A 26,989-nucleotide genomic window follows, 5' to 3' on the forward strand; every position below is an offset into this window, starting at 1 on the left:
GAAAGTGCCAGAAGAAACTGCTACCAGCAGTTCACGCCGAGAAAGAGACTCAATTTTCACCCTGGACCAACTTCAGATATTCTCCATCATATGCCCATAAATGGCTTTTTAATGTCCTTCATTGGCAGAGACGTCAGCTTGTGGCCTACTAGTGACAAATGATGTTTGAGTAGCTGTGAGGGGCGTGCAGGACAGCCAGGCCCAGCAACATCCTCTCAATAAAGCAGAGCTCTGCCGTGTGGCTGCAGCGGGGGACGGGAGACCCCAGAACCACGGGGACGGGCGGCGGGGCAGTCTACCCACGGCAGGCAGAGGAGACAGGAGAGCAGCTGAGGACGGCCAAGGACTCGCCGTTGAGAGCGTGGGGAGCCAGCAGGGAGTGGCGGACTGGCTCACCCCTGTCGGGAAGCTGCGTTCACCCCGGGCTCAGCCAGGGCTTGGAGCACGGGGCTCAAGGCACCATGACAGAAATGCTCTATCCTAAGTGGTTCCCTGGCATCGGGGCCTTGAACCCTGACGACGTCACAGTGGGGCCTCACAGACGAGGAGCCTGAGACAGAAGTCAATGAACGAATGAACGAAGCCACCCCAGAGTGGGCCCCCAAGAACAGGCCCTCCGCTCTCTCTCTGCTGTGTGCCTCTCGCCTTCTTCCTGGTGCGGGCACTAGCTCCCCGCACAGTTCTCCTAAACCCCTGGAACGCTCCGCTGTTTACCAGATCAAAGCTCAGTGAGCTCGAGGGCGGCCACGGCGAAGGCCGCTTGCCCCAGAGCACCCACCCCTAAGCCACACTGAACGTCACCCAGGATGCTGGGCCAAGCGTGGGTTGAAATTTAACTGTCCGGGTTGCGGGGGTTGGGTGAGTTTCTACACAAAGGCATGGGCCGACCCCATCGCACGGCCGTCCTGATCCGAGCGAGCCCGGAGAGTAGGAGAATCACCTCTTTTTACTGGGGTCCGTGGGGGAATAGACCCAGTATGCTAGGGACCCTGGTATTGGGCAGGAGCCTTCGGAACGCCTCTGGTTTCTCCGCCTCGGTCACGCAGCTGTGGGGGGCCCCCCGCGGTCATCCGCGAAGGCCAGAGCGATGCTGCTCCCAGGGTCCCTGCGCACAGAGGAACTGGAGCGACGCTTGTAAGTAGATCCTGGGGTTTCCCCGGGTGCGGCCTGACGTTCGGCTGATGCTGTGCTGTCTTCCAGAGCGGGAGGCCGTCGGACCGGACCGCTCGGGCTCAGGTTCGCAGGTCTCCTCTCCTATGGGCGACCTTGGGCAGTTCCCTTCACCGCAGCTCCCTGGGGCGATCAGGAGGGTGAGAGTCTCCGAAGAAGACAGGTAGGAAGCGCCCCCCAAATTGAGCTGTTGTTAGGAACATCCAGCCCCACCCCCACTCCAAAACCCATCTGGCAGAGACCGTTTTCGGCAACAGCACCGTAAGCAGATCATGGAACCCGCTCGGTCCACAGTCAGCTTCCGTCGGCTGCACCCTGGAGGCGCCCGTCCTTAGCGCCCTGGGACCTTGGACTCATGCCACTCCCTTTCTGGGTCTCAGATCCCCCCCAACCCCCGTCAAGAAAAAAAAAGAGCTAGCGGTAAGGTCACTGCCGAAGGTCACTTCTGAAATACCAGCGCTTTCCGAGTTGGACGGTTGAAAGGGCTTCGGAGCCAGAGGCTCCCGAGTGTGGGCGCTCGGGACAAGGGGCTGGCGGAGGTGAGAGCGGGGGCAGAGGCTGCGCTGAGCCCCAGTCTCCACGCCTGTGAGAGGGCAGACTGAGCGTCGCACGGGGTTACGTGAAGACCGCACGACAGGTGTAGAAAGCCTGCCACACACCAGGCTCCCAGTGAACATGATGGAGACTCACTCAGAGCGGGTCCCCGGACGGGCAGTGGCGTCACCCCCTGGGAACTTGCCGGAAATGAAGACCCCGGTGCCCCGCCCTAGACCCACCTGTAAATTTCAAACGGTACAGGAAGGCCCTCCCACCTGCGCCCCCCTCCGACCCCAAGTCCCAGAGGCCACTGCTCGGTCTCCTTGAGAGCTCAGCCTTCTGGTGCCTTCCTCGGTGCTCCTAGAACGGGTCTGCACGTTCACAAGACTTCTCAAAAAAACAAAAAGTGACCCCTCTGTGCACGTTGGTCAGCCCCTTGGCTTCCTCCAGTCTCCTCCGGGGACATCTGCACCATTGCCCCTCGGCACCCAGCCCCGCTCTACTACGTGGTTTGACCGGGAAGGGCATCAGGCCACCTAGACCTGAATCCGGCTGTGTGCCCCTCGGCAAGCCTCTTAACCTCTCTGAGCCCCAGTCGCGTGGCCTGTAAGAGGTGGGCCATCCCAGCACTTCTCTCGCAGAGCTGTTGGACGCAGACCTGAGGTCAGGCGTGCGGGGCTCAGAACCGCGCCGGGCACCTTGCTGATGCTGGCCCCGTGCCACCCTGTTGGGGGACCTCGGGTGGCACCCAATTTTTAACTACTACCAACCACATTCTCACATGTAGGACACAGTGACGTTCCGTCTAAGTCCGCCCACGCCCTGGCCTCTGGGCTACTTCCGGGCGCCCAAGGTTTTACTCCAGAGTCCACGATGTGCGAGTATGTCCTGCCAAACGGAGACAGGGCTTCCTCAGTCACTGACGCTTCCGGTCTAGCGTTTTGTGTGCTGGGGTTTGCAGCGCATTTCCGCGGGGGACAAAAAACAAGTTTGTTCCCAAACACAGTGGCTCCCCCTTCTCCGCAAGGATCCACTCCAGGCCCCCCAGCAGGTGCGCGAAAGCGCAGACGGCGTCGAACGTTACGGACACTGTTCTCTCCTAAACACACGTCCACGGCAAGTTCACACTGACACAGTTCGAGATAAACAACACGACTTCTCACAGAGCGGAACAGCTGTCACATAAACTTGTAGTGAAGCCACGGGCGGCAGGTTCTCTCTCAAAACGACTGCACCGCACTCCCCTTCCGGCGGGGACAAGAGACAACCCAGCACCTGCAAGGCCGGAGGGCACGGAGTCGATGACGCAGGCACCATGCAGGCCATTGGGCTCTCAGGGCCCAGCGGTGACCGACTATGGGGCAGAGGGAGAATCTTCGGCTTCCTCCCAACCAGGCGCCTCTGTCGGTCTCCAGAGAGACGCAGGCCACACGCGGGCCACATCTGTGACGTCGAGCCGTCGGCGAGGTCTGCCTGCAGCCCAGGGACAGAAGCCAGGGAGGTTCACGGGGTTGTACCGTGGACATGACGCAGTCAGGACCTGTGCCGGCTCAGGGGCCTTTGAGGAGAGAACCAACCATGGACGCCCCCGGGCTGCTGCTGCAACACTGAGTTACAGCAGGACGCAGCTGGGACAAAAGTCTAGGTTGTCGTCCTCCACGTGTCCGTGGTGAGCAGGAGGCTGGCGGAGACCAGGCTGGGTCTCCAAGGTCTGGTGAACCCTGGTTCCTAGGCCCCGAGGTGGCCCGCACGGCAGATGGCCACGGCTCTGCCCGGTGGGCAGGCACGGACTTGTTGTGACCATGACCGTGAATCAAAACGAGATCAGCGCAGCGCCAGGAAGTCAGTGCTGACGGGCGGTCGGAGCAGAGATGGATCGCAGGCCCCACACGCGCGGGCCGAGCTGTTGGGTGGCCCGGTGGCCCCGGGGCTCCATGTCGGTCCAGTTCCAGACGGCTGTCCCCCCTAGGGGCTCGTCTGTAAGGGTCACTGCCTCCCCTGTGGGGTTAATAATTCCGAGGTCTCAGCAAGGCCTGCCCTTCCTTCTCTCCGCCCCAGGGCACCCCCTCTGGAAGGGCCCGGCCTCTGTGCCCGGAGGCACCCGGCAGTCCCCTGTCAACATCCGCTGGAGGGACAGCGTCTACGACCCGCAGCTGCAGCCCCTCAGGGTGTCGTACGCCGCGGCCAGCTGCCTGCACGTCTGGAACACCGGCTACTTCTTCCAGGTGGAATTCGACGACTCGGCCGAGGAATCAGGTGAGCCTGGGGCCAGGGGATGAGGTGGGGTTGGGGGACCTTCCTCTTCTTTTGTCCCAGCCCGAGAGCGGCGCTATGCTGGGTGGGGAAGGGGCCCGGGGCTTTGCTTATGCACAGTGTTTGGGGGGCAAGGAGCAGAGGTGTCTCAGCGTTGCCGGACGGGGAGACGGTGCTCAGGGTCAGGGTTAGGATGCCCACCCCTGACGTTCGCCGGACATTCCAGGGGCCGGTCAGGAAGAAAGGAGAGGCCCATAGAGACATAGAACATGGCACATCACAGCAAGAACGGAGCAGGTCCGGGCGGGGGGGAGAGGGGAAGCGGCCATGGAGCCTAAAGGCAGAGGTAGAAGAAAATTGTGCTGATGACGAGGCCTGGTACCCTCGCCGGCTTTTGTCTCACGGATGGCCGGCTGCTGGGGGGGAGGGGAGATGGCGGGGAGGAGCGCAGGGCACTGTAGCGGGGAGGGCTGGGGCGGGGAGACAGGGAGGCCCTGAGGGCGGCCCCAGGAGCCTGCCGATCTCAGCACCCCGCCAAGGGCTTCGTGTGGACCCTGCCCTCACGGGCTCCCCAGCATGCCGGGGTAGGACAGGGGCTCTGTCGGGGCTGGGAAGGCATTTGTATCTGGGCTGCTGCTGGACTGCGTCTGGGGTTCCCTCAGCACATGCCGATACCCCCTGAGCCCTGCGCAGGCCGAGCGTCTGTCCTTTTTCCGGGAGCGGGGATCGGCGTCCACAACACAATGGCAGAGGCATCCTCCGCGAGACCATCCCACCGAGGGACTTCTGGGCGTCCCCAGAGGGCATTACTTCACACGTGACATCACAGCTTGTTACTGGGCAGGGGGTGGTCCACGTGTCCCCCGTGACTCCGCAGAGAGGCCCCGAGGGGGCTCGAGTTCCCTCCGCGACTAGTTGTGTCATTTCCCCGTGATTACCCCGGCTGTGTGCGGCGTCCTGGGAGGGCTTCCAGGGAGCCTCCGCACCTGGGGACCCCCAAACACCACTCAGTCCCAGGTCCTCGCTGGGCCAGCCCTCCGCCCATCCGCTCCCGCAAGCCCCGTCATCGGACTCTGGGACCCCCTGCCCGGCGAGGACGTGAGCCGTGCGAGGGCAGGACGACTGTTTCATAGGAAGCGTCGCGGGCACCCAGCCCGCTGATAGGTGAACCCGAGCGGGGAGTTCGCGAAGCGAGCGAGCCCCCAGTTCTTCCCCTGGGGCTGGAGAGCAGCGCGCCCACCTCCACGGCCGTCGGGGGACAAGTGAGACCGCCGCAGGGAAGCACTCGGCCTCGCACAGCGTCGCATGGACCAGCTCCCAAGGTGGGCTGCCACCACCTGCTCTGGCTGCTTCCTCCGTGGTCCGCAGCAGGACCGTGGAGCCGATGCGGCATCTCCGAACACAGGCCCCAGTGTGCCTCCACCAAAGTCAGGGGCAGGTCCGCCCCGCCCTGTGTCCTGGCTCTGTCGCCACCCCTGGGCTTGGACGCCTCGAGATTCTGGGTCACTCAGCCCGGGAGACGCCTGAGCCTGCACAGCGCCCACACCGGGCCGCCGGAACCGCGCGCAGGCCGCACACCAGCCTTGCTGGGGAGGGGCTGGACAACGGGCGGAGGCCCGGCCGGACGCACAGGAATGGCCTGGGCCGGGCCCTGCGAGGCGCTTCTCAGACAGCGGGGCCCACCTTTCCAGGTGACCCCTCTGCTCCTCCAGGCAAGAAGGGAGTGGCGGCCTGTGTGCCCGGAGCTACTTGCGGACACGCTTCCTGCATGGCACATGGCTTGCTGAGTGCCGGGGACCAGAATGCCGGCGCCGGCCGACACTTGCAGGGAGGCACTTCTGGAGGCACGAGACGGGCTGAAGGAGAAGGGGCAGGCCGCGTGCCGGGAGCCCCGCGAGCACGGCAGCCGGCCGGGGGCACGACCCTGTCTGCTCCGTGTGCCGGCTTGTCTTCCGGCCCGTGTCGGTCTGTGCCAAGCTCAAATTCCCAAGGAGCAAACTAAAATCGGACTTTCAGGTTTAATGGGCTTTGGATCATTTTTTTTTAAATTTTATGCAGCAACTTTAAAAGACTGAATGAAGAATCCCAGGTCCTGGGGCGGCCTGGGCGGCTCGACTGGCGGCGCGTCAGCTCTTTATCCCAACCCAGGTCCCGATCTCAGGGTCCGGAGCTCGAGCTGCCTGCTCCAGGCTCTCTGGCTACCGCTCAGCGGCGAGTCTGCTGGGGGTTCTCTCACCCTCTGCCCCTTCCCTACTGCGCTCCCTCAAAAATAAAAAAAAATGAGTAGTAATAGGTCCTGAACTTTTTTTAAAAGATTTTATTTATTTATTTGACAGAGATCACAAGTAGGCAGAGAAGCAGGCAGAGAGAGAGAGAGGAGGAAGCAGGCTCCCCACTGAGCAGAGAGACTGATGCCGGGCTCGATCCCAGGACCCTGGGATCATGACCTGAGCCGAAGGCAGAGGCTTAACCTACTGAGCCACCCAGGCGCCCTTCAAAGATTTTATTTATTTATTCATGACCGACAGAGAGAGAGAGAGAGGCAGAGGGAGAAGCAGGCTCCCCGCTGAGCTGGGAGCCCGATGTGGGACTCGATCCCAAGACCCCGGAATCATGACCCAAGCCAAAGGCAGAAGCTTAACCATCTGAGCTCCCAGGCACCCCAGTTCCTGAACTTTTCATTGTGTGCTTAATAGTCACGGGAATATACTAATGACTTAGAGAAAAACGGATGCTGTTGGGGACGAGTTACTACAGAGCTCACGCTCTTCTAGGATTATTATGCGTAGTTATGGGTCTTTCTGATACCTGTAGAGCAGATTTATTTTCCTTTAAGTCACAAAACAGAAAAGCTGTGAAGGCTTGGACTTCTGCGTGTGCTAAGAGACATTGATTTGACAGAGTCACTCCCACTCCCAGGGATAGGGTCTGGCGGCTGAGGCACTCACCCCGCCCTCGGTCAGGGGAGCCCCTGGAATGCTGACCTGCATGCCCAAGACCCAGAGCGCCGGCACGCTGGGGGAAGTGGGGGTCCCCGCGGACACCGCAATGCCGTTGCTGGAAGGGGAAGGCTCGCCTCCCTCGGGTGAAGGGCAGTGTGGCCCCCGACAGACCCACAGTGGAGAGGCTCAGTGTCCTCACAGCCTTCAAGGGGTGACACAGGCTGAGGGAAGAGCGGCGTGTGAAGGGTCGGCGCGAGCCGCGTTCCTGCGCGTGGAAAGCTCGCATCCCAGCCCCACGCCCGCCTTCCCCGGCCCCTTCTCCTTGCCTGTGCTTTGCTCGTACCAACTTGAGCTCCTTCCCACGGCTATTTGCTCCCGTTTCACAGATTAAGAGAAATGCCGCTCAGAGATTCTCAGGGCCGAAGGCCACCGAGCCCTCGAGACGGGATTCTCTGTCCTCCAAAGAAGGCAATTTTAGGAGCACGAGCCTCTGGGGGGAAGTCTGTACCCAGCATCCACAGAGACCAGGCATGAAGCCGTAGCTGCTGACCCCGCGTGAAGGAAGGAGAGGTTAGCGCCTGGCGAGAAGGTTCTGGGCTCCTGGTCAGGTCCCCAGAGAGCCAGCAGCCAGCTCAGGGTCCCAGCCAAGTCCATGTCCAGTGAGTGCCCCCCAACGGGACCCTGGGACTGCCATCCCTCAACCAGCAACCAGCAGCCCACACCCGACTCTCGGGACGTGTGTGTGCCGGTCAAGGGTGAATCTGTTGCTCTGATGTTGTAAGGGCGTCTCACCGCATGGGTGTCTTGGACTCTGGACGTTCCTGTGTCCTTTGGGAGATCGGGGTCAGATATGAGGCTGGCAGAGGACACTGTTACAGATCATGATCATCCCTAAAATCACAAATCCAAGCCTCCTTTGGGTTAAGAGTTTCCCCCTCTTGAATTTTCACACGGAGCATAGCTCATCGACTCGGGCATGGCCCGTCCGCGCAGCCGCCTCTGCCTCAGGGATCCGTCCAGGGGCGGGCGTGCAGCTCCTGTCAGACCACTGAGCGCCAGAATTCTCCTGGGAGGTGCTGGGAGAGGTCCCCTTCCTGCCGGGGATGCGCCCCGCTCAGCTGCACGCCGGGGCCCCTGCTCTTCAGAGAGCGCAAAGCCAAGAGGTGGAGAGAAGCCGAAACCACCGCTGGAGCCTCTCAAAGCAGCTGTGCCTCAGGCGGACCAGCCCCCGCACCAATAAATCTCTCCTTTTTGCTTAGGTCCATTTAACGAATGCTTCTGGCCCTTGTTCCCAGCAGCCCTGATCCAGGCGGCCCCAAACAGTGGCTGCGTGAAAGAGAGGGATTGGGAAGGATACACGTGTCGGGGACCGGAGCCTCGTCCGGTGCTGTCTGCCCCCGCGCGAGGCAGAGGCAGACGGAGCCCAGAGGGGACAGTCAGAGCTCGGTGCGCGGAAACTCCCACATGGGCCTGACCCTTCAAACGGGCTCTGCAAACACCGGTCGATGTCCGGCGACCGGCCTTCCCGGACTTGGGGAGCGGCCGGAAACCCTTTGTAGTCTTTGCCCCTTTCCCGGGCGCAAACACCCCCACTCGGCCGGCTTCCAGCTCCCAGCACGGTCGGATCCCGAGGGCGGCATCCTCTGAACAGGGCACGACATCTTTTGGGGTTCGGGAAACTCCGCTCAGGCTGGCGGGAGCCAAGGAGAGAGCCGTTCGTGGGCTCAGATCCTGAGAAGTCCTGGGTGTGTCTGGGTCGGGTGGCGGGACCGGGTGGCGGGGCGACAACCCCTGAAGGAATGAAGGAACAGAATGGAAGTCGGGAAGCTCCCCGTGGGCTCTGCCTCCCCGCGGTGGGGTCCTCCCAGGCTGGGGACGCCCAAAGCCGAGCCAAGATGCGCCCGGACTCCCGCTGCTCTGGTTCCCTTCCACCCGAGTGGTTGGGGGAGGCCGGGCCTCTGCACCCACAGCTGTGTGGCTCCGGCCCCAGGGCTGATCCTCCAAGCCCAGTGTGGCCGCTGAAGCCCTCACGGCGAGTGAGTGAGGACGAGCCCGCCCGGGAGCCAGGTGCTGTGCCCAGAAGTGGGGGTGGTCGGGGCGGGGAGGCGCACTCCGCACTCTCGCCACTGGGCCTGACGTGCCGCTGCCGACCCTGAGGGCCCTCCCCGGACGCAGCGGGCCTTTCGGAGTCCCACGACTTCCGGGCCTGATGCAGCCAGGCCTGTGTGGTGACCTGGCCCTGACCCCCACTTTTTGGCTTCTCCACCACCTTCTCAATCTGGTTCAAAGGACCCACCCCCCCACCCCGCCCAGCCACAGACCGAAAGAATTATCTGGGTGTCTCTCCCTGGCCATATAAATTACTAGATAATTCCCCCTGTGGCTCACGTCCACCCAGGCCAATCTGGTTTTACTTTACTTGTCATTCTCCCAAAAGCCCAGTTTCCTCTTTTCCTTCTCCTACTCGACTTCCCAGGCCCCACTCCCCTGTCCCAGGCTCGATTCCCAGCCCCCCACCCCGACTTCCACACCTCCTGCCTTCGCTCACCTCCGCTGGAAATTGGGGACTGCCAGGAGCAAAGAAAATTTAAAAAGCACCTGAACAACGGACCGCGCCAAAACACATGCAGGAAGAAGCTGAGAATCAGGAGACGGGAGATGCGCCCACAACCCACCCCCCCAAACCCCTGGACAGACGGAAGGAAGCGCCTCGGGAGTGGGGAACGTACAACGTGGAGAATTAACACTGCAGAGTCCGGGATCGCTCGGGCCGGGTCCCTCCGACAGGTACTGCCAGAAACCCAGAGCCAAACACAACCAGGAGGCCAAGACATTTTCCGTCGGCGCGGAAGGTTCCAGCACTGTCTCCAGCGGGCGAGGGATACGAGTGCTTGGAGATTAGTGCTGGCCAGGCCAGCGCTGATGAAGAACAGAGGCAGAGACCGCGGGGCCTTCCAAGGAACGAGGGGGGGTGGCGCTGAGGGCCAGGGAGGAGGGGGCTGGCGCAGGGGCCGCAGGACGCGGAGAGCTTCCCAGAAGGGGAGGGAGCGAGGGGGGAACCCGGGAAAGGCAGCGTCCACCGTCGGACACCCGTCCCCACGCACACACTGCCTGACCTGGGGAGCCCCCTTGCCCCAGCCCCACAGGGCGACCCTCTCCTCAGGGCGTTGCCACGGTCACCCCCGCCGGACGGGGTCGGCCAACCGCGTGCTGACTGGGTGCGGGTTTTATCTCATTCCGTCCTCCCAAGTACCCCAAGAATCGGAAACTGTTCCCACTCAGGGACAGGGACACCCTCACCTGACGCTCAGCCCAGGGCTGTTTCCACACCCTGCGCCGGGCTGGCGGCCGGCCGTGCACGGCAAAGGAGCCGGTGGGCTGCGGCCTCGCAGGGCAGAGCCTGAGGCCAGGGAGCTGAGGCGCCCGTCCTGTGCAGGCCCCGTCCTCCTGCAAAGGGGAGTCCAGGGCACGGGCGGGGGAGTCCCCACACGCCAGCCCGTCTCCGGTGGGGGCGGGGCCTGCACTGCGTCTCTGCCCCGAGGTCGGTTACTGCTGAAGGTGGGGTGAGGGTCCCACTGGGGCAGAGGTGGGTGGCAGAGAGGAGGGAGAGAAGCCGTGAGGTCTGACGTCAGCACGAACGCGTCCCCTGAGCTCTCTGACCCTCAGTCCCTCCTCTGGGAGGCGGAGATCGGATCGGAACAGGCTAGGGAGGATTTAAAGAGGGTCCTGGGGAGCGCGCGGCACCCTGCCCGCTGAGTTACCCCTGGGGTGACGCACTGCCCTTCACCGGACAGGAAAGCTGCCCCGGGAGGCAGCCCCGCCCCGCTGCATCTCCCCGCTCTCGCTCGCGGACCCCGACCCCAACCCCGCAGCCCAGGACTCCAGGTGCTTGCGTGACCCTCACTCAACTGGCCACGGGAGAAAGGCCCCCTCCTGACATGTGGGCAGCCCCCCGAGGGTCACTCTCAGGGACAGTAGCGGGCAAGTAAGGTGTGAGGCACTAAAGCCCTCCCCACATCCAAGTGGATGCTTTTCCAATTTTCTCTTTAAAGAGTTTACTTATTTATTTGACAGAGAGAGAGAACAAGCAGGGGGAGTGGGAGAGGGAGAAGCAGGCTCCCCGCTGAGCAGGGAGCCCGACGACGCCGGGCTCGATCCCAGGATCATGACCTGAGCCGAAGGCAGACGCTTGACCCACTGAGCCCCCTAGGAGCCCCTCAAAGTGGATTTTAAGTCACTTGTAAAGTGGGGCCAATAACAGCCTTTGATCCCCTAAATGACCGCTGGTCACCACCCCCAGTGCCAAGAGATCCCCCCCGGGCCTGGCTCCTGAGAGCAGAGAAGTTCATGAGCCTTCGCCAGCGAGATCAGCGCCCACCGCACACCCGGGAGCGCCGCTGACGTCTGCTCCTGCCCTGGAGACAGACCACGGCGCCGGGCCAGGCGCCTGCAGGAGGCGTGAACAGAGGGGTCCCCGGGAAGGGGTCCTGTGCGGTCACCAGCAGGCCCGCAGCAATGACAGCGGACGGCAGACGGACGTGCCCGGGATGGGGATCGGAGATGGGATGTCACAGTTCTGTCCCGGGGGAGGTTTTCTACCACAAATTGGTAAGTTGTCCTTCCGGTTCCTAAAACTGTATCTTCCAACTTCACTCCTGATTTACCTGTCCTCAGGGGCTGTCTCTGTCCTCAGGGGCTGGGTGCGGGCATTTTGGGGGCAGAGACATCAGTTTGGAGGTCAGGGGAGGTGCGGTTCTCCAGGCCTGTCCCCCGCCCACTCAGTGGGAAGGAGAACCCGCCTGGAAGGACGCTCTGCCCGCCAGGCCCCGAGCCCACGGCCGCCCGCCCCGCCAGGCCCCGAGCCCACGGCCGCCCGCCTGCCGGCTCCCTGTGCCGATCTGACTCTCCTGCCCCCATCCCGGCCCCCACGCCGTCCCCAGGATCACGCTGCTCCCCCGCCAGCCGGTGACCATGCGCACGGCCCCCAGGAGCACAGGAGGAGGGTCGACCAACCACCGTCTGTAGAGCACAACAAGGGGCACCTGGAGACCCTCGGGGACAGGGGACAGGCGGGGAGAGACCCGTGGGGCATGGGGAGGAGAGGAGAGATGGGCGAGGAGCTGCGGCGAGGCCTTGGGAACTTGACCTCCAAAGGTCAGCTTCTCTTGTGGAAAGCACTGAGTTCCAGACAGCCGCCCGTCCACTGCAGGCCGACCCAACAGCATCGGGACAGCACGTTTCCGCGTGGAGCTTCCCCAGGTGTCGGGAGGGTCTCCGGCTCGGGCAGTTCCGCGCACCTCCTCAGGGCGACTGCTGAGTCAGACGGACCTGCCCTCCCGGCGCTCGGGGCTGGGGGCTGGGGTCTGGCAAACGGAAGGCCCCCTTCTCCTGAATCAGGCTACCTTTGTGAATTGTCTCATCAAAGAGAACTACCCGGACACTGCGCCGGCATTAGGAAAAGTCACTTTGAGATCATCTGATCTGGGGCGGCCGCTGAGTTGAGTTCCTAACCTTCCCAGCAGGAAAGGCTTTTGGCTGGAGGCCCGCTGCCCCAGCCAAGGGGACCTTCCAGGAGGCCTGTGGTGGGACACCGGGTGACTGGAACAGAAGAGCTGTGCTGTCTGGCCTGGCCCTCCCTCTTCCCGGGGCGCACTCAAAGGCTGAAGGGGACACCAGGACTGCCTCCCCCAAAGGGCCAGATTCCGGTCTCTACCCAACTGCCCCAGGGCATCGCTCCAGCCCAGCCCAGGCTAGAAACCAGCCTCCCGCCCCTCACTCAGCCCCCTAGAAAGCTCCAGTTTTGCTTATCTCTGTTCGAGTTTGGTTAAGATAAGGCTAGGGCGGTGCCACGGCCTCCTGGGGCTGGACACCTGACAAAGACACCTGTCTTGGAGGCCCCAGCGAACGGGAACCCTCTTTGCCGAGGTGGGCCAGAGCCCCGGGGGCCAGAGAGCGGCCTTCCACACTTCATTCTCCTGCGGAAGCAGATGGGCAGGACTCGGGCTGCTGGGAGACTGCGTCAGCGTCGGCGAGGAGTTCTGAGGGCAGCTTCACGGTGGGGTGGGGAGAGCGTGGGGCCGCGTCCATGGGCTCCAGTCCTGTGCAGTGCAGGGGGGTGACCTTGGAAAAGGCTCCTGACCTTGTAGCTCTCCACCTACAAAGGAAGGAGTAGAAGGCGCACCCACAAGCCCCTCCCGTCCCCGCGGCTTCCCACCCCCGGCTCGGGTGTGGACAACCTGAGAGATTCTTCCGCAAGGGCGTTGTGGGCGGGGCTCTAGCAGGTGTCCAGCGAGGGTGGACCGAAGCGCGTCCAGTTAGTATCACGCGTTCAGGTGAGCCTACAGAGCATTCTAAGGTGCTTGAGCAGGAAGGGACCACAAGAACCTTCCGGCTGGGAATTTTTTTTAACAGATGACATGATAACGCTAGTCCCCAGCGTCATCGCCATGACAGCCCTCGGCCCGGCACTGTGCCGTCACCACCTCCGTTTAACCACCTGCGCTTACTGCCCAGGTGGGGGAGGCTGAGGCTCAGACAGTGAAGGTGAGGCAGGGGTAAGCCACAGGCCCAGGCAGGCCTACGCATCGTTCCTGCCGTCTGGCACTCTGGTTCTGGAAAAGACGAGGTCAGCCTGCGCGGGTAAGCGTGTTACTGCCTGGGGCACCTCCTGCAGGGAAGTTGCTGGGATGAGCCGCACACTCACCCCCAGGCTTGCCTCACGGTCGCGAATGGGTGCATCTGGGGGCATGAGGTCTCTGGCTGGCCAGTGCTACGAAGCTCCATCGCACCACGGATAAAAGGTGCCGGACGCAAGCAAGCAGAAAGATTCCCACTGCCCCGCTTCGGGGTCCTGTAATTTCCTGAGACTGTGTTTTCTGCTTGGAAGGGCAGCATGGAAAAGGTGTGGTGGGTTTTGGTGTGGGACCTGGGCTCAAGTCCTAGCTCCTGTTGCTGGGATGCCCAGCAGCCCACCTGCCCTCTCCTGCTAAGTTATGGCGTGACACAACCGCAAAGGCCAGTGGGCTCAAGTTCTTCTCCCCTCCAGGGGAGAAAAATCAGCGCCCTTTGTCATCTGAGCCACAGAAAATCGCTATTAAAGCCTTGTGATTCCAAGCCCCCGGGAGGCCTTCCCAACCGCAGAGCGACTCCTTCATGCTCTCATGCTGTGGCCACGGAGAGATTCAGGCTTTGGGACTTAGGATGTTTTTTATATGCTTCTCTCCGTGTATTTCTAATAACGGAGGTATAACTCACGTGTGTGCGCCCAGGAGAGTAGATCCCCTCCTGAAACCGTAGCAGTCTGCGACAAGACGAGAACCTGATGAGGTCCGAGACCAACAACCCTCATTTTCGAGTAAAGCGGTGAGCAGAATCCTGGACTGAATCTGGTTTCAACTTTACCATTCAGCCTTTTCTGCTCCTTATGATGAAGTTCTAGAACCTAGGTGAGGTTCGGTGGGCTGAGGTCCGGAGCCAATGACCAAGAAAGAATTCTTGAGACATCTTTGGTGCAAAATGGTGGTTTATTAAAGACCGGACACAGGACCTGTGGGCAGGAAGAGCTGTTGCCCAAGGTTGTGGGAGATGGTAGGTTTTGTACCCTGCGGTTGGGGAAGGGGAGGGGAAGTGAGGTTTCAGTGGAGTTTTCATATGCTAAAGATGCCTACAAGGTGCCAGGATGTCCCAGGCCTGCCAGAGGCCTTGCCCTTGAGGCTGGATGAATGTTGTCTTTAGACCAGCCATTAACACCAAGATAGTTGGGAGACTTTTGGGTGGGATGTCCTAATCCTGCTATCAATGGTCTTTGTTAGTGAGATTTAGGACATTTGTAAGCCAAGGGAGACTCCTGTGTTGCAGGATTGTGATCTCTGCAAGTTAACTATTTGCTTATTGTTCAGGGCAGTCAGGGCTGCCTGAGGAATGTCACACGTATGACTGAGGGGGAGCCCATGGAGAGGGGCACAAGGTGCCAGCTTTTGCTTTGTCTTCAGCCAGCCACGTGCTCCCTCGTCACTTACACCGTTTAAGGCCGAAACAGGACTGAAAACCGCACCAGCCAGCGGCCTCCGACGTTGGTTGTCAGTAGCAGTGGTCACACAGAGGAGCCCGTGTGGGTGCCGCGGCCTGGGGTCTGCCGGTGGGTGGGGGGCTCCAGACCGGCCCCCAGCCCCGTGGCCCCGAGCTCCCCTCAGCTAAAAGCAAGGGGCATCGCAGTCCCCATTCTGTCGGTAGCAGCACTGACGGAAATCTGCTAGCCACGGGCGACCAGAGCAAGGCCAGGCGTGCCCGTGGGATTCTCAGCCTCCCCCTGGGCTCGGGACGCCGGAGAGCCAGGGTCCCCATCACGGACGCTCCTGTCTGCTGACAGCTCTCCAGGAGGCCATGCCGGGTAGTTAGGGTGACGGAGAAGAGAGCCTACCAGTAAGTGCTGGTCATAGAGAGACGCCATGGGGCGGGGGCCGCCTGCGGGTCAGCGCTGACGGGGAAGGCAGTGAGCCGTCTCAGAATTTCTTCTCGTGAACGTTTCGCTCGGGATATACTTGTTTACGGAATTCCTCGGTGGTGGAATTTCAGCTGCTCCTTTTTCATTCAAAAGACATCATTTTTTTAGAGTAAAGAAAATTCTGGAAACCTTCTAGGACTGCAGCGAGTCTCCGAAAGGGTTTCCTCCGGCTTCTGGCCGCCCCGCAGGGAATGGGGTCCCTGCCGCCACCTGGTGGCAGCGCTGGCTTCTGCACGCGCTCTGCCCGCGGGGGCCAGGGACAGGGACCGAGGTGAACACAGACAAGTCCCACCTCCCACGGAGCCCACCTTTCGGTTTGTCCTTCCTGCAGGACATCAGTCTTTCCAGAGTGTGACCCCCCCCCCCCCGTGTGGTTAGACGCGCTCCCCGCAAAACCCAGTCCAACGCAGAGACACACCAACACTCGAGTCCCGCTGGTCTCGTTTCCAGGGATCTGCGGCGGCCCCTTGGAAAACCACTACAGGCTGAAGCAGTTCCACTTCCACTGGGGAGCGACGGACGAGCGAGGCTCGGAGCACACGGTGGACGGCCGCGTGTACCCAGCAGAGGTTGGTAGATGTGCTGGCCGCAGCTACGTGGCTGCTTTCTCCGCCCCGGCCTCGTGTGGCGGGCGGAGGGTGACCGGCCGGCTTGGTTGCCCAGGAGGGGAGCATTCCCCGGACACGGGACTCTGGGGGCTCAGACCGGAGCAGTGGGTCGCCCTACGCTTCAGTCACACAGCTGTCCTCAGACCAGGGTACCATTCACACTTTGGTCTAACAGAAGGAGAGACCGAGGTTCTAAGCGGCTCTGTGACGTGCCAAGGTCGGTCCCTGGGATTCAGGAGTCGCTCCCTCTGCCACGTGCCGGATGCTGGTCAGTGCTGGACTAGAAGCTTCCGGTCCTTCGAGGCACTTGGGGCCTTCGATGGAGACCTGAAAATCCTTACAAACAGAGATCATCTTCTTGAAAGGACGAGACGTTGGCCTCGTTCCAAAATGGGACTCTGTAGGGAAAATCGGTAGGGATAAATGTTAGGAGTTGGTGTTCGTAGCTATGACAGGGCAGCAGGGGAATCACCCCCATATTTTAGTGGCCCTGGAGGAACTGTTCAGTGAGACCCTGTGAGGCCGTCACCCCAGACCCGATGGTGAACAACCGGCCACATTCACTCGATCACTCCTTTTCCACACTCCCGTCCCTCCGTCCACCCACCGACCCCCCGAACGAGGCTTTAACAGAAGAGGTCGCTGCAGAGGGAGCAAGACCGGAACCTGGGCCCGCCGGTGGCTCTCCCTGAGTCAGCCGAGCCGGGGCTGCCGGCCCCATTCTGGCCAGGCCTCTGGCCCATGTGGGGGCGTCCGTTTCCCGCGGGGCTTGGAAGGCAAATCCACTTCGAAGCTGGGGTCTCTGAAGGAAGCTGCCTGCAGCCAGGCCCAATGCCCCCACTGGAGTACCTGTGGACCCCACACCCTTGGCAAGGCCCCCCCAGCCCTGGAACCGAGCAGCTGCATGGAGAGGGTCTTGGTGACCACGACAGGCTGTGGGCTTTCTGGACTGTTGGTGTGGACGTGGGGCTTGGGTGGCCATTCAGAAAGACCTCTAGCCCAGCTCTCATCCCGTAGAAGGACCTCTGTGTAGACACCTGGGCCCCTTCTTTGGTCTGAACCAAGCTCGGCCTCGGGAGGACGTCACACGGAACCCAGGTCAGGCCCCGGCACTAGGCTTCCCCTCTTCCCCGGCCCGTCCGGCCCGTCCTCTGCCGCTCATTTAAATCGTGGCCGGCGGACCAATCCCGATGCCGAGTTTGGGCTCGGCAAAACCCGAGGAGGGACGGAAAATAGGGGCCTCGGTGAGGTTCCAAAGAGAATGACGGACATGGGGAGAAGAACAATTCGGCCAGCCTCGGTCACATTAAAAATCGGGTGTCGTTTATCTGAGACTCAAATTTAAATGAGCGTCCCGGAGCCGGTCTGGCAGCCTCGCTCGGGTTTCTGGGAGAGAGGACACCTTCCCGCCACCAAGTCCCACGTCCCCCCGTGAAGCCGAGCCTCCTTCCCCTCCCCCGGAAGCGCCCAAACCCTTATTTTCTGCGGTTCTCGCTGGGGAGCCCCAGACAGGCCACACGCCTGAGTCCAGTCAAACCGGTAAAGGGAGCAATGGGCGCCGGGTCCGGCCGGGGAAGGAGCAGCTGCGGTCTGCCCGTGTCGGGACCAACCTCCTGCGTTTCTCCTCCCCTCCAGCTGCACTTAGTTCACTGGAACTCGGTGAAATACCGCAATTACACAGACGCCGTAGTGGGGGAGAACGGCCTGGCCGTGATAGGCGTGTTTGTAAAGGTAACTTCGTCCGGGCTCCTCCCCAACCGTGAAGCAGGGGACCCCCGCCCGTGCAGTGGGGAGTGGGGAGTGGGCTCGCCCGCCCCCCGCCTTCTCCAGCGGCCGTTCCCTCTGTGCCCTGCAGCTGGGGGCCCGGCACGAGGAGCTGCAGAAGCTGGTGCGAGTCTTGCCGGAAATAAAGCTTAAGGTAAGGGGCGGTCGGCACCGCCGGAGGAGCGCGTCCGCTAGAGGGATGATGGCTCGTTCGCAAGGACGAGAGATGGGTTGGGTGGAAGGGTCTGGCCGAGGGCGGGTCTGAGGCCCATCCTATGGCTGGGACCCCCGGGCTCCCTCCAGCGTGTCTCCAGTGAGCTCAGTCCCTGACGCCCGTGGGCCCCTCCCTCCTCAGTACAGGGGGTGCTGGACGCCGTCTGAGCTTCCCAAAATTCAGCCTGTCAGGCAGCGTCTTAAGGTTTCTGCCGTGTCCGCCTGTCGTGGGCACTATTCACTACGTAGCGTTTTTCCTTAAACGGATCAGTTCGGAAGAATCTTTCCACTTGTCCGCACTGAGGACATCTACCAGGATAATGTCTGTCTTAAAACCGACGGCAGTAAATACCCAACTGTCGTCCAGGGGTGCGCACACGCATGCCACCTGCCACCCCGGAGAACAGGGTGGCCGCGGGAAGGGAGCAAGCTGCCCCTGCCGGCCCGCTTGCCCAGCGAGCGCGTTGGCTCCCCTGCAGCCCCTCGGTGGTGCTCAGAGCTCAGCTGACAACAATGTAGCTTTTCTCCAGCAGCAGCTGAGAAAGGACTTCCACGGACACATGAAATTCCAAAGAGATGTCGTTTGTTTGTTTGGTACCGAACAAAAGAATTCCGGGACGTGAGGAGTCCCGGGGGTCCCTGATGGGGACGGATGGGCCCGGACCTGTCGCAACAATGGCCCGAGCGGCTCCAGATGAAAGCCGGGGGCCAGCCCTTCCTCGGCGGCTTCGTGGGGTCTGTTTGATGTGGGCGGTGTGTTCCCCTTGATGTTGACCTCGGGGCCGGCCCCGAGGGACCAAGACCAGATCCCCCCCTGCTGCCCCGTCCGCAGGTGCAGGAACTTCCCAAGGTCAAGGTGCCGGGAGCAGCCCCTTCCCTGCTGGTCCGCAGCCAGAGTCAACCGAGGCTGTTTTCTCTGTGCGCCCGCCTCCCCCACGGCGTGGCCTCCACCTCTCGGTGGGAAGGGAAGGACCTGGCCGCAAGGGGCTGTTTACTCTGGGGTCTGTTTTCCTTCCACGGAAGCTCTGGGGCGCGTCTGGTCCCCCAGGGCCGTCTGGGAAAGCCTCACAGGAGAAGGGGTGTCAGTGAGGGTGACGGGGGGAACCATCTGGGCCTCACTTCTGGGCCTGACGCTCGACGTTGGGCCTCACGGGCGTTTGGGGGGTGGGGACCCAGTTAGACTCAGTGGCCCCTCTCTGTGCCCCATGCCGGGTGCCCCCAACACCTGGAGCCGTTCTTCACGTGGGCCACGTTAGACTCCATCTCCGTGGCCTCCTGTTCTGTGGTCTTGACAAACGCGCCGCCAGGGATCCCCCCAACGTTCTGATTGGTGGGAAAGCGGCGGTGGGTGGACACCGCGGCCCCCGCCTCCAGCTGCCGCTACCCCCACTCCCGCGGCCCCGGGAAGGAGGGACAGCCAGCGCGGGGGTGGGACAGGCTCCCGCAGCGTCTGGGCGCTGCCACCAATGACATGGCTTTGGGAAGGTCAGTTCTGCGTACCCTACGCTCCTCTTCAGCAGAGTAGAGACCCGTCGGGCAGCGGGTCCGAAGCTTGGCCCTTGTGGCCTGCGGGGGGCAAGGGGAGGGCATGGATTCGCCTCAGCACTCCCCACCCTGGCACTTCTCGGGTCTCATCCCAAGTTCTCCTGTGACCCCCTTCCCTCGCAGTGTCATCAGAGCACGCAGGGTGACATCATCGGCCTCGCGAGACCGGGAGTCCCGACACGCCACCCCACAGGGGAGCTCGAAGGCGTGACCCTCAGTGACATTCCGGCCCCTGAGGCCGCAGAGCATTTCGTTCTGTGTAGGGCGTGTCCGGGACGGGCAAACCCGAGGGATTGGAAAGCGGGTCGGGTCGGGGGCAGGCCAGGGTGGGTGGGGGAGGCGGGGGCAGGCCAGGGTGGGTGGGGGAGGCGGGGGCAGGCCAGGGTGGGTGGGGGAGGCAGGGGGCAGGCCTGGGGTTCGTTTCTGAGTGCGGGGCTGTGCCGCGCTGACCGTGGGGATGGCTGCCGGCATCCATCTGCGAACGCCCTGAGAGCCGGAGCACCGGGAGCTTAGGAGGGGAGGGTCCCGCGCTGTGCGAATGTTTCCATACGGCTGTTCGCAGGGCAGTAGCAAGACAAGGAGTCCCACGGTGCGCGGACTGGCGCGGGGGGTGGCGGGGGCGGGTGGGGGGACGTGTCTCCCGACCGCACAGCCAGCCGCTTGCCTAAGGGCTGTGTGTCTACCTGGGGGTCCGTAGTTAGGGGACAGTCGGGCCTCTGGGGCCCCAACTCCTGTGTCTGAAGGCAGGGGGAGGGGGCTGGGCCAGCAGGGAGGCCTCCTTCCCTGGGGACGAGCATGTCGCACAGTCCCGCCCCGGGCCCAGTCTGCAGGTCCGGGACCTCGGCGCTGGCTAGTGGGGTGTTGTCCCAGGTCTGCCCCCTCGGCCTTTGTCTCCCTGGCTTTGCAGAGCGGTAGGGGCCACTGCCCTGGGCCTGCCATCCCCGGGGACCCCAAGAGATCCTTCCGACACTGAGCAGCAGCTTCCGGCTGGAGAACACAACCTTCGTCTGCTCCCCTTCCCATGTCCTGCACTGTGCTAAGTGGCCTCCAGATCACGGCCCCAGGACTCCTGCCCCTGTTGGCAGATTTCTTCAGGGGACCCCTAGTCCTGGGCAGAGCAAGAGGGTCCCCTCCTGCAGGCTCCCTGGCCCCCACCTCTTCACTGCTTTGGTTTCTCACTCACTCCTTCCAGCCAGATGACCTCTGTGTTATTCCTCAATCCCTTCAGGCCACACCCTGCCTCAGGGCCTTTGCACTGCCTCTGCCCACGTCCGGGAAGGCCCTTCCCCCAGAAACTCACGGCGGCCTCCTCCTTCACCCCCTCCAAGTCTTTACTCAAACTTCTCCTTCTCTAGGAGGCATTGAGGACCGTCCCTCTTAACACACAGCCCCTACCCCCATGCATTTCTGATCCCAGAGCCCCACTCCATCCCGCTTACCATGGTGGGAACAACCTGATATTTTACTTTGTGTGTGATCTGCTTTTCTCCAGGAAAAGGTGAGCCCCGTGAACATGGGTAGTTTGTCCTGTCTGATCCTGCCCCCCACCCACCCCGTGCCTAACATAGAGTAGGGCGCACACCCCATAGCTGTGGCGAATGAATGAAGGTCCTGCCCCACCCATGCCCTCCGGAGCACAGAGCAGCGGCTTTCCCCGATCCTTTGATGAAGGCCGGAAAGCCAGTAGACACGGATCCTGACCAGAGCCTGCCACGCAGGAGAGGTGCTGACATGAGCCCCCACTTGGCTGCAGCCCAGGGAGCGACGCTCAGCAGTCGAGACCAGCGTCCAGAGGAGAATCCTGGCATAAAGGTCAGGGCAGCCTGCTTCAAAGAGACCAACTGTCCAGGAAGCGTAGTATTTTCTGGGGCAGCCACGGTGGGAAACAGTCTGGCGGTTCCTCAAAAACTTGAATACAGAATGACCGTGGGACCCAGTGCGTCCACTTCTGGCTATGTCCCCCCAGTAACCGAAAGTAAGGTCTTGACATGTTCCCAAGGGCATCACCCACAATAGCCCAGAGGGACAAGTAACACAAGTCTCTCTTTGGGGATGAGCAGAGAAGCAAAACGCGGTCCGTCCATGCAGCGGATTATTAGGAAGGCTGTGCGGACACCTGCCCCGGCGAGCGGGGTCAGCCCGTCACAGCAGGACCGACACCGTGCGCATCCCATTCACGGAGGCCCCAGGAGGAGTCGGGTCCAGTCTAATGGGGACAGTTTGCCTGGGAAGATGGGAACGTCCTGGAGTCAAGTGGTGCTGGTGTTTGTACACGCGGACATGCTCGGAGCCACAGGACCATAGGCTTACATGTGGTTCGGATGGTCGGTTTCATGTTACGTGCGTTATTTTACCACCGTTTCCAAAAATGACACATTTTCACACCGGAGGTACGCGAGCATGTCTGGAAAAGGAACCTGTAAGTATGTGACGGGGGGGCGTCCCTGCCAGGCCGAGGGCGGTCGCGTCTTCCCGCTTCCACGGGTGACAGCCGTGGCCTTGCACTCTTTATCCCAGGAACGAGCTCAGCCCGTGAAGGCCTTGTCGCCCGGATGAAGACGGGGCACGGTCCCCCTCCCGCCTGCCCCCCCGCCCCCGTCGCTGCCTGAGACCTGACGCCTGTGGTCTTGGTCCCTCAGGGTGCGCGGGCCGCCGTGGGCCCCTTCCAGCCCTCCTGCCTCCTGCCCGCCTGCCGGGACTACTGGACCTACCCGGGCTCGCTCACCACGCCTCCGCTCAGCGAGTCGGTCGTCTGGATCGTCCAGAAGCGGCCCGTCGAGGTGGCTCAGGACCAGGTGAGCGGGGCCCGAACCAGCGTGGGGACGGGACTGAAGCCGTGCGGAGACGCTGCGAGCAAGGGTCAGGGTTTCCTCGTCCGGCGCGGTGTGGATGTCCCCCCGTGAGGACGGTCCTGTGGAAACAGGAGCTGGGTGGACCGGCGCACTCGGGCTCAGTCTGGTTTCGGTGGCTTCGAATTCAGGCTCGACGACAGACCGCCGCGCGGGGTCGGGGCTTGGCTCTGGTGTGTGTCGGGCTACGGCTACTTTACCAGAACAGAAGTGACTTAGACCCGGGATATGGGTCCCCGTCACGGGACCTCGTGGGTGTTTGCAGGTGAACAGATTAACCGAGGAAGGAGAATGTCGGTGACTTTTGCAAAGCCGTGGAAGAAGGTGGGTCGTTGGAGGAGAAGAGATTGTCCCCCTACGTGGGACGATACAACAGTCGAGGTTTCTGAGGTCCCTCGCACAGGCTATACTAAGTTCTATACGTTGAGAGAAGATTCCAGAATGATTAGGTCAGTCAGCTGCTACTACAATAATGCTCCCTAACAAATCACCCCAAAACCCAACGGCTCCTAACAAGCATCTCTTTTTCCTGCTTGTGGGTCTGTGGGTTTTCTGTGGATGGCGGGGGTTGGTGGTTTGGGTCGGGCCCAGTGTGTCCCTGCTCCTTGGACCAGGGGTACCCAGAGCGGAGTCCATGGCGCATGACAGAAATGCAGAAGACCGGCAGACCCCACACGCTGCCCTCCCGCTGGCCACGGCAGGTCCCGGTGGCTGAGGTCCATGGGCGGTGGGGGGAGAGGAGCGCGAGCTCACGGAGCAAAGCCCTGATCTCGCACACAGACTTCACCAGAAAGCCAACGCTGGCTGCCCCAGGGTCTTTGCGGGGTTCTCATTCCCTTCCTCTTCCTTTTCCAAAGAGTGCCCCCAGCCCCAGCCCGCCAAAGTAGGAGGAGATCACTTGCTTACATTTTTAAAACCCAGAGTATCCTTTTTCTGGAAATCTCGAGTGTGCGGGGACAGCCTGTCTGTGTTGGGCATTCAGAGTCCGGGGAAGACAGACACGCACGCAGCGAGCTCGCCGCCGCGGCCACCGTCCCCGGGCAGGGCAGGCCTTTCCCGCCCGTCGCGCGTCTTCCTCCTGAGGCTCCGGCCTCACGATGCCACGAATATCCTCTCAGGCAAAAGTCACCGAAGGACGCTGTTTGCCCTGGAAGGCGGAACGATCCCGTCTTCTCCCACAGCAGGACTGTTAGGGACACAAGCAAGTCGCTGGTCGAGAAATGGCCCCGGGCCACCCAGCCTCGTCCTGTCACTCAGTGCACCTGTTGTGAGCCCCCGCGAGTGCCCAGGACGGCGGCCGCAGGGGTTGGACTCGGGTAGCAGCAGCAGCAGTGACGGACACTGAGGGCGGTGTCCGCGCTGCCCTGCCGTCTGGGGGAGAGACAAACAGGAGTTAACCCTTTGAAGACGGGGGCACGTATGACAGAGCAGTGCTGAGTGGGACTGTCCCCGGGGGCCGGTGGAGAGACGCTGCTTCCTGAGCGAGCCGTGCAGCGCGCCGTGGGCTGAGCACCGGGAGCCGATGTCCTCCATGCCCTCCGCGACTCTGGGGCAGCCGCCGGCTCGCTCCCCCCGCGGTCGCTGTGCACACACAACCCCCAGCTCCCTGGGCCATCGAACCTAGCTCCTCGGCGCACCCTGAGGACAAACGAGGTGACCGGAAGTGGACTGGCAGCTCCTCCAGCGAGACGCGAGTCCGTGGTCGCCGCCTCCCACGCGTCCTCACTTGACCGGGGCTCCAGGTGTTCGGTACCTGTGGCCGTGTGGTGACTCCCAGTCACCGCCGGCATCCCCCAGAGCTGCAGGGGTCAGAACGTGGGGCGGTTCCGGCTTGGGATCGCTCCTGACCTTGCAGTCACGTGTCTGGGGGGCTCCGAAGGCTTGAGCCAGGCCGGAGGCTCGTGGCCAAGGTGGCGTCTCGGTGGCCAGCACGCTGCTTCTGGCTGGCGGCTGGGGGCCTCAGCACCTCCCGCAGGCGCCACTTGGATGTCCTCACAACACGGCAGCTGGCTTGTCCAGGGCAAGGGTGTTGGAGACCAAGGCGGAAGCTTTGATGCCTCTTCTGTCCCCTCCACCACCTCGCGCTGGCCATGCGCGGCCATCTCTGATTCAGCTTGTTGGGGTGGGGGTGGGGTGCCGAGCGTGTGTGCGCAGGGCAGGAGGGCCGCGTGGGAGCTGGGTCACACCGCACCTGCACCCCGCCCACTCTGGCTGCTCTCCGTTACAGCTGGCCGCCTTCCGCACGCTCCTGTCTTCTGCGCTGGGTGAAGAAGAGCGGTCCATGGTGGACAACTACCGTCCACTTCAACCCCTGATGAACCGCAAGGTCCGTTCCTCCTTCCAGGCTGCGGAAGGGGGCATCTGAGCGGATGTCGCCTCTGACGCTAAACACAGAGAAAGAGATCGTTGTTCCAGTCCCCGTGCTCTTCAGCTGCAGGGAAAGGAAACCACTTCAAAGCAGCTTCAGTGGGGGTGGGGAACAGAAATGTGGCACGCGGGGTAGCTCGGGGCCCAGGGCGGGGCCCAAGCGAGCCCCCGCTGACGGCTGACCCAGGCCGCCAGCCTGGCCTCTGTCTGTCCACACAAACTTGTCTCAGACAGGCGCCCTCTGTGTCTCCACACGCATGGGAACCCGCATGCATCTTCCCAGCCTCCAGACTCCTGGATGTCTTGATGTCCTGGGGCAGCCATGACATATGACCACAAACCAGCGGGCCGACTCAACGGCAGTGCGTTGCCTCCCAGCTCCGGAGGCTAGAAGCCCACACTGGTTCTGCCGGGAAGCTGGCAGGCCACCACGGCTTCCAGGCCTGCCCGGTCCCCGGAGGTGGCCTGCGTTCCCTGCTTGAGGCCCAGGGGTTCCCGGTGTGGCCTCTCAGGACCCCGTGCCGTTGAGCTATAGTCCTGCTTTTGTTAAAAATTATAGTGAACCACACACGGCATCGGGTCTGTGGTGCTTCTTGCGTTCAGAACATTGTGCAGCTGCCCCCACTGCCCGGCGCCAGCACCCACTTCAGAGTGGGAACTTTGCCCCCGCCCGCGTCCAGCCTGTGGCAGCCGCCCTGCCAGGGTCTGTCTCTGGACTTCGACGGTGCTGGAGTAAAGCAGAAGCGGAGCCCTACGGTATCTGCGCTCCCGCGTCCGGCTTCTTCCCCTCGGCGGCCCGTCCCCAGCGTTCACCCATCTTAGAGTCGGGGTCAGACCTTCCTTCCTCTGTGCGGCTGAGGAACGTCCTGACGGTGAGGGCCAGTGTCACAAATATTCCCCTCTGGTGGCCAGGCCTCCTCGGAGCAAGCCCTCGTGTCGTCTCCCAGCGTGACCTTCCCGCCTGCTGCACGGTGGGGGGGCGGCGCGGCACAGAGCCTGGCACGCTTTCTCCCTCTTCCTTCCCTAAGTAGCCTTTCTCCCCCCTAAAGTAAGGAGGTATTACTTGTTTATGTTTTAAAACCTCAGGGTCTCTTTTTCTCTGGAAATGTCAAGAGCACGGAGACGGCCTGTCTCTGCTGGGTGCTCGGAGCCCAGGGACGGACAGACACGCGGCAAGCTCGCCGCCACGGCCCCCGTCCCCGCACAGAAAATACGGAATCCGTAGAGATACAGCAAAAGAAAAAAGAGAGAGAGAGAGAGAGACAGAAAAGAAAAGAAAAAAGTCCACTTCATTTTGGGGAGACAAAATACAGAGCCCGTACAGTCCACAAATAGGACCTCGGATCAGAGAGAAGGTGTGATGTGGGCGGGGCTTGGGTCGCAGAGATTTTCATTTCTCTCCTATCTCAGAGCTCCCCGTGCTGTGTCCACGGGGCGCAGCCGCTGTGGGATGTCCGCAGTGTGCAGTCCGGCCTTGGGCGATGGGAGGCTCTGGCCCCCACTGCAGACACGGGACCCCCGGCTGGGTTCGCTGGGAAAGCTCACCCTTGCGGGACCCGTCCGGTTACAAGGCCTGGTCCAGAGGCTGCACCACGGGCCGTCCGGGGCGCCCACCGAGCCCGCGGACACAGCTCTGGCCCGGCAGCGTGGCTGTGCTGCTGATGGGTGGGGGCCTGGCTGTTAGCCTCGTGCGGGCGGGGGAGGGCGGCTGCCGTCGCTGCAGGGCGGCCGGGGAGGATCGTGTAAAGCCTGGTTCGGGCCAGAAATATCCCTGCCTTCTGGGGAAACGTCTCGAGCCGGAACCTAGAGTAAGGGCGGGCTTCCGCGCGGGGAAAGCGTCCTGCAGTGGCCACACAGGTTGCCCCAAACTCAGCGGCTTCCAACCAAGTGTGTTTGTTGCCTTACCGTCTGGAGGGCACAGGAAGGTTCGGGTCTCCAGGAACAACAGTCAAGGTGTGGGCAGGCTGGTTCCCACTGGAGGCTCCTGGTGCTTTCCCGGCTTCCCCAACGGCTGGAGGCACCCCTGTCCCTTGGCTCATGGCCCCTCCTAAGACCACCTTCCAAGCATGTCACTGCCACCAGCCTCTGCCTCCATCACCACACCGTCCCCCTGACTTGGACCCTGCACCTCCCTCTCATGAGGGCCTTGTGGTTCCCCTGGGCCCACCGTCACTGTCCAGGCCCCTCACCTCCAGATCCTTAATCCCGTGGTCACAGTCCCTCTGTCACGTGAGGTCA

At 62.3% G+C, this 26,989-nt stretch overlaps 1 protein-coding gene across 4 annotated transcripts; it reads left to right on the plus strand.

Annotated features, from left to right (window-relative positions):
• The first annotated feature begins 862 nt into the window (after positions 1-862).
• Positions 863-25,332, plus strand: CA5A (carbonic anhydrase 5A). Of its 4 annotated transcripts, XR_014305665.1 has the most exons (8): positions 865-1,134; positions 3,766-3,963; positions 15,856-15,974; positions 17,649-17,744; positions 17,869-17,931; positions 22,175-22,330; positions 22,650-22,833; positions 24,612-25,332. XR_014305665.1 is itself a non-coding variant. In XM_082711370.1 (7 exons), the coding sequence occupies exons 1-7, from the start codon at positions 879-881 to the stop codon at positions 24,747-24,749; spliced, it is 1,026 nt and encodes a 341-aa protein (XP_082567496.1). In that variant the 5' UTR covers positions 866-878; the 3' UTR covers positions 24,750-25,332. The 4 variants fall into 4 exon arrangements, 3 of the variants coding, with proteins under 3 accessions (XP_082567495.1, XP_082567496.1, XP_082567497.1); XM_082711370.1 differs by lacking the exon at positions 22,650-22,833 and having other exon boundaries at positions 866-1,134; XM_082711369.1 differs by lacking the exons at positions 22,175-22,330; positions 22,650-22,833; positions 24,612-25,332 and adding an exon at positions 18,823-19,840 and having other exon boundaries at positions 863-1,134.
• Positions 25,333-26,989: the final 1,657 nt, after the last annotated feature.

Source organism: Mustela nivalis (assembly GCF_964662115.1).
Source record: "Mustela nivalis genome assembly, chromosome: 18".
Lineage (NCBI taxonomy): Eukaryota > Metazoa > Chordata > Mammalia > Carnivora > Mustelidae > Mustela > Mustela nivalis.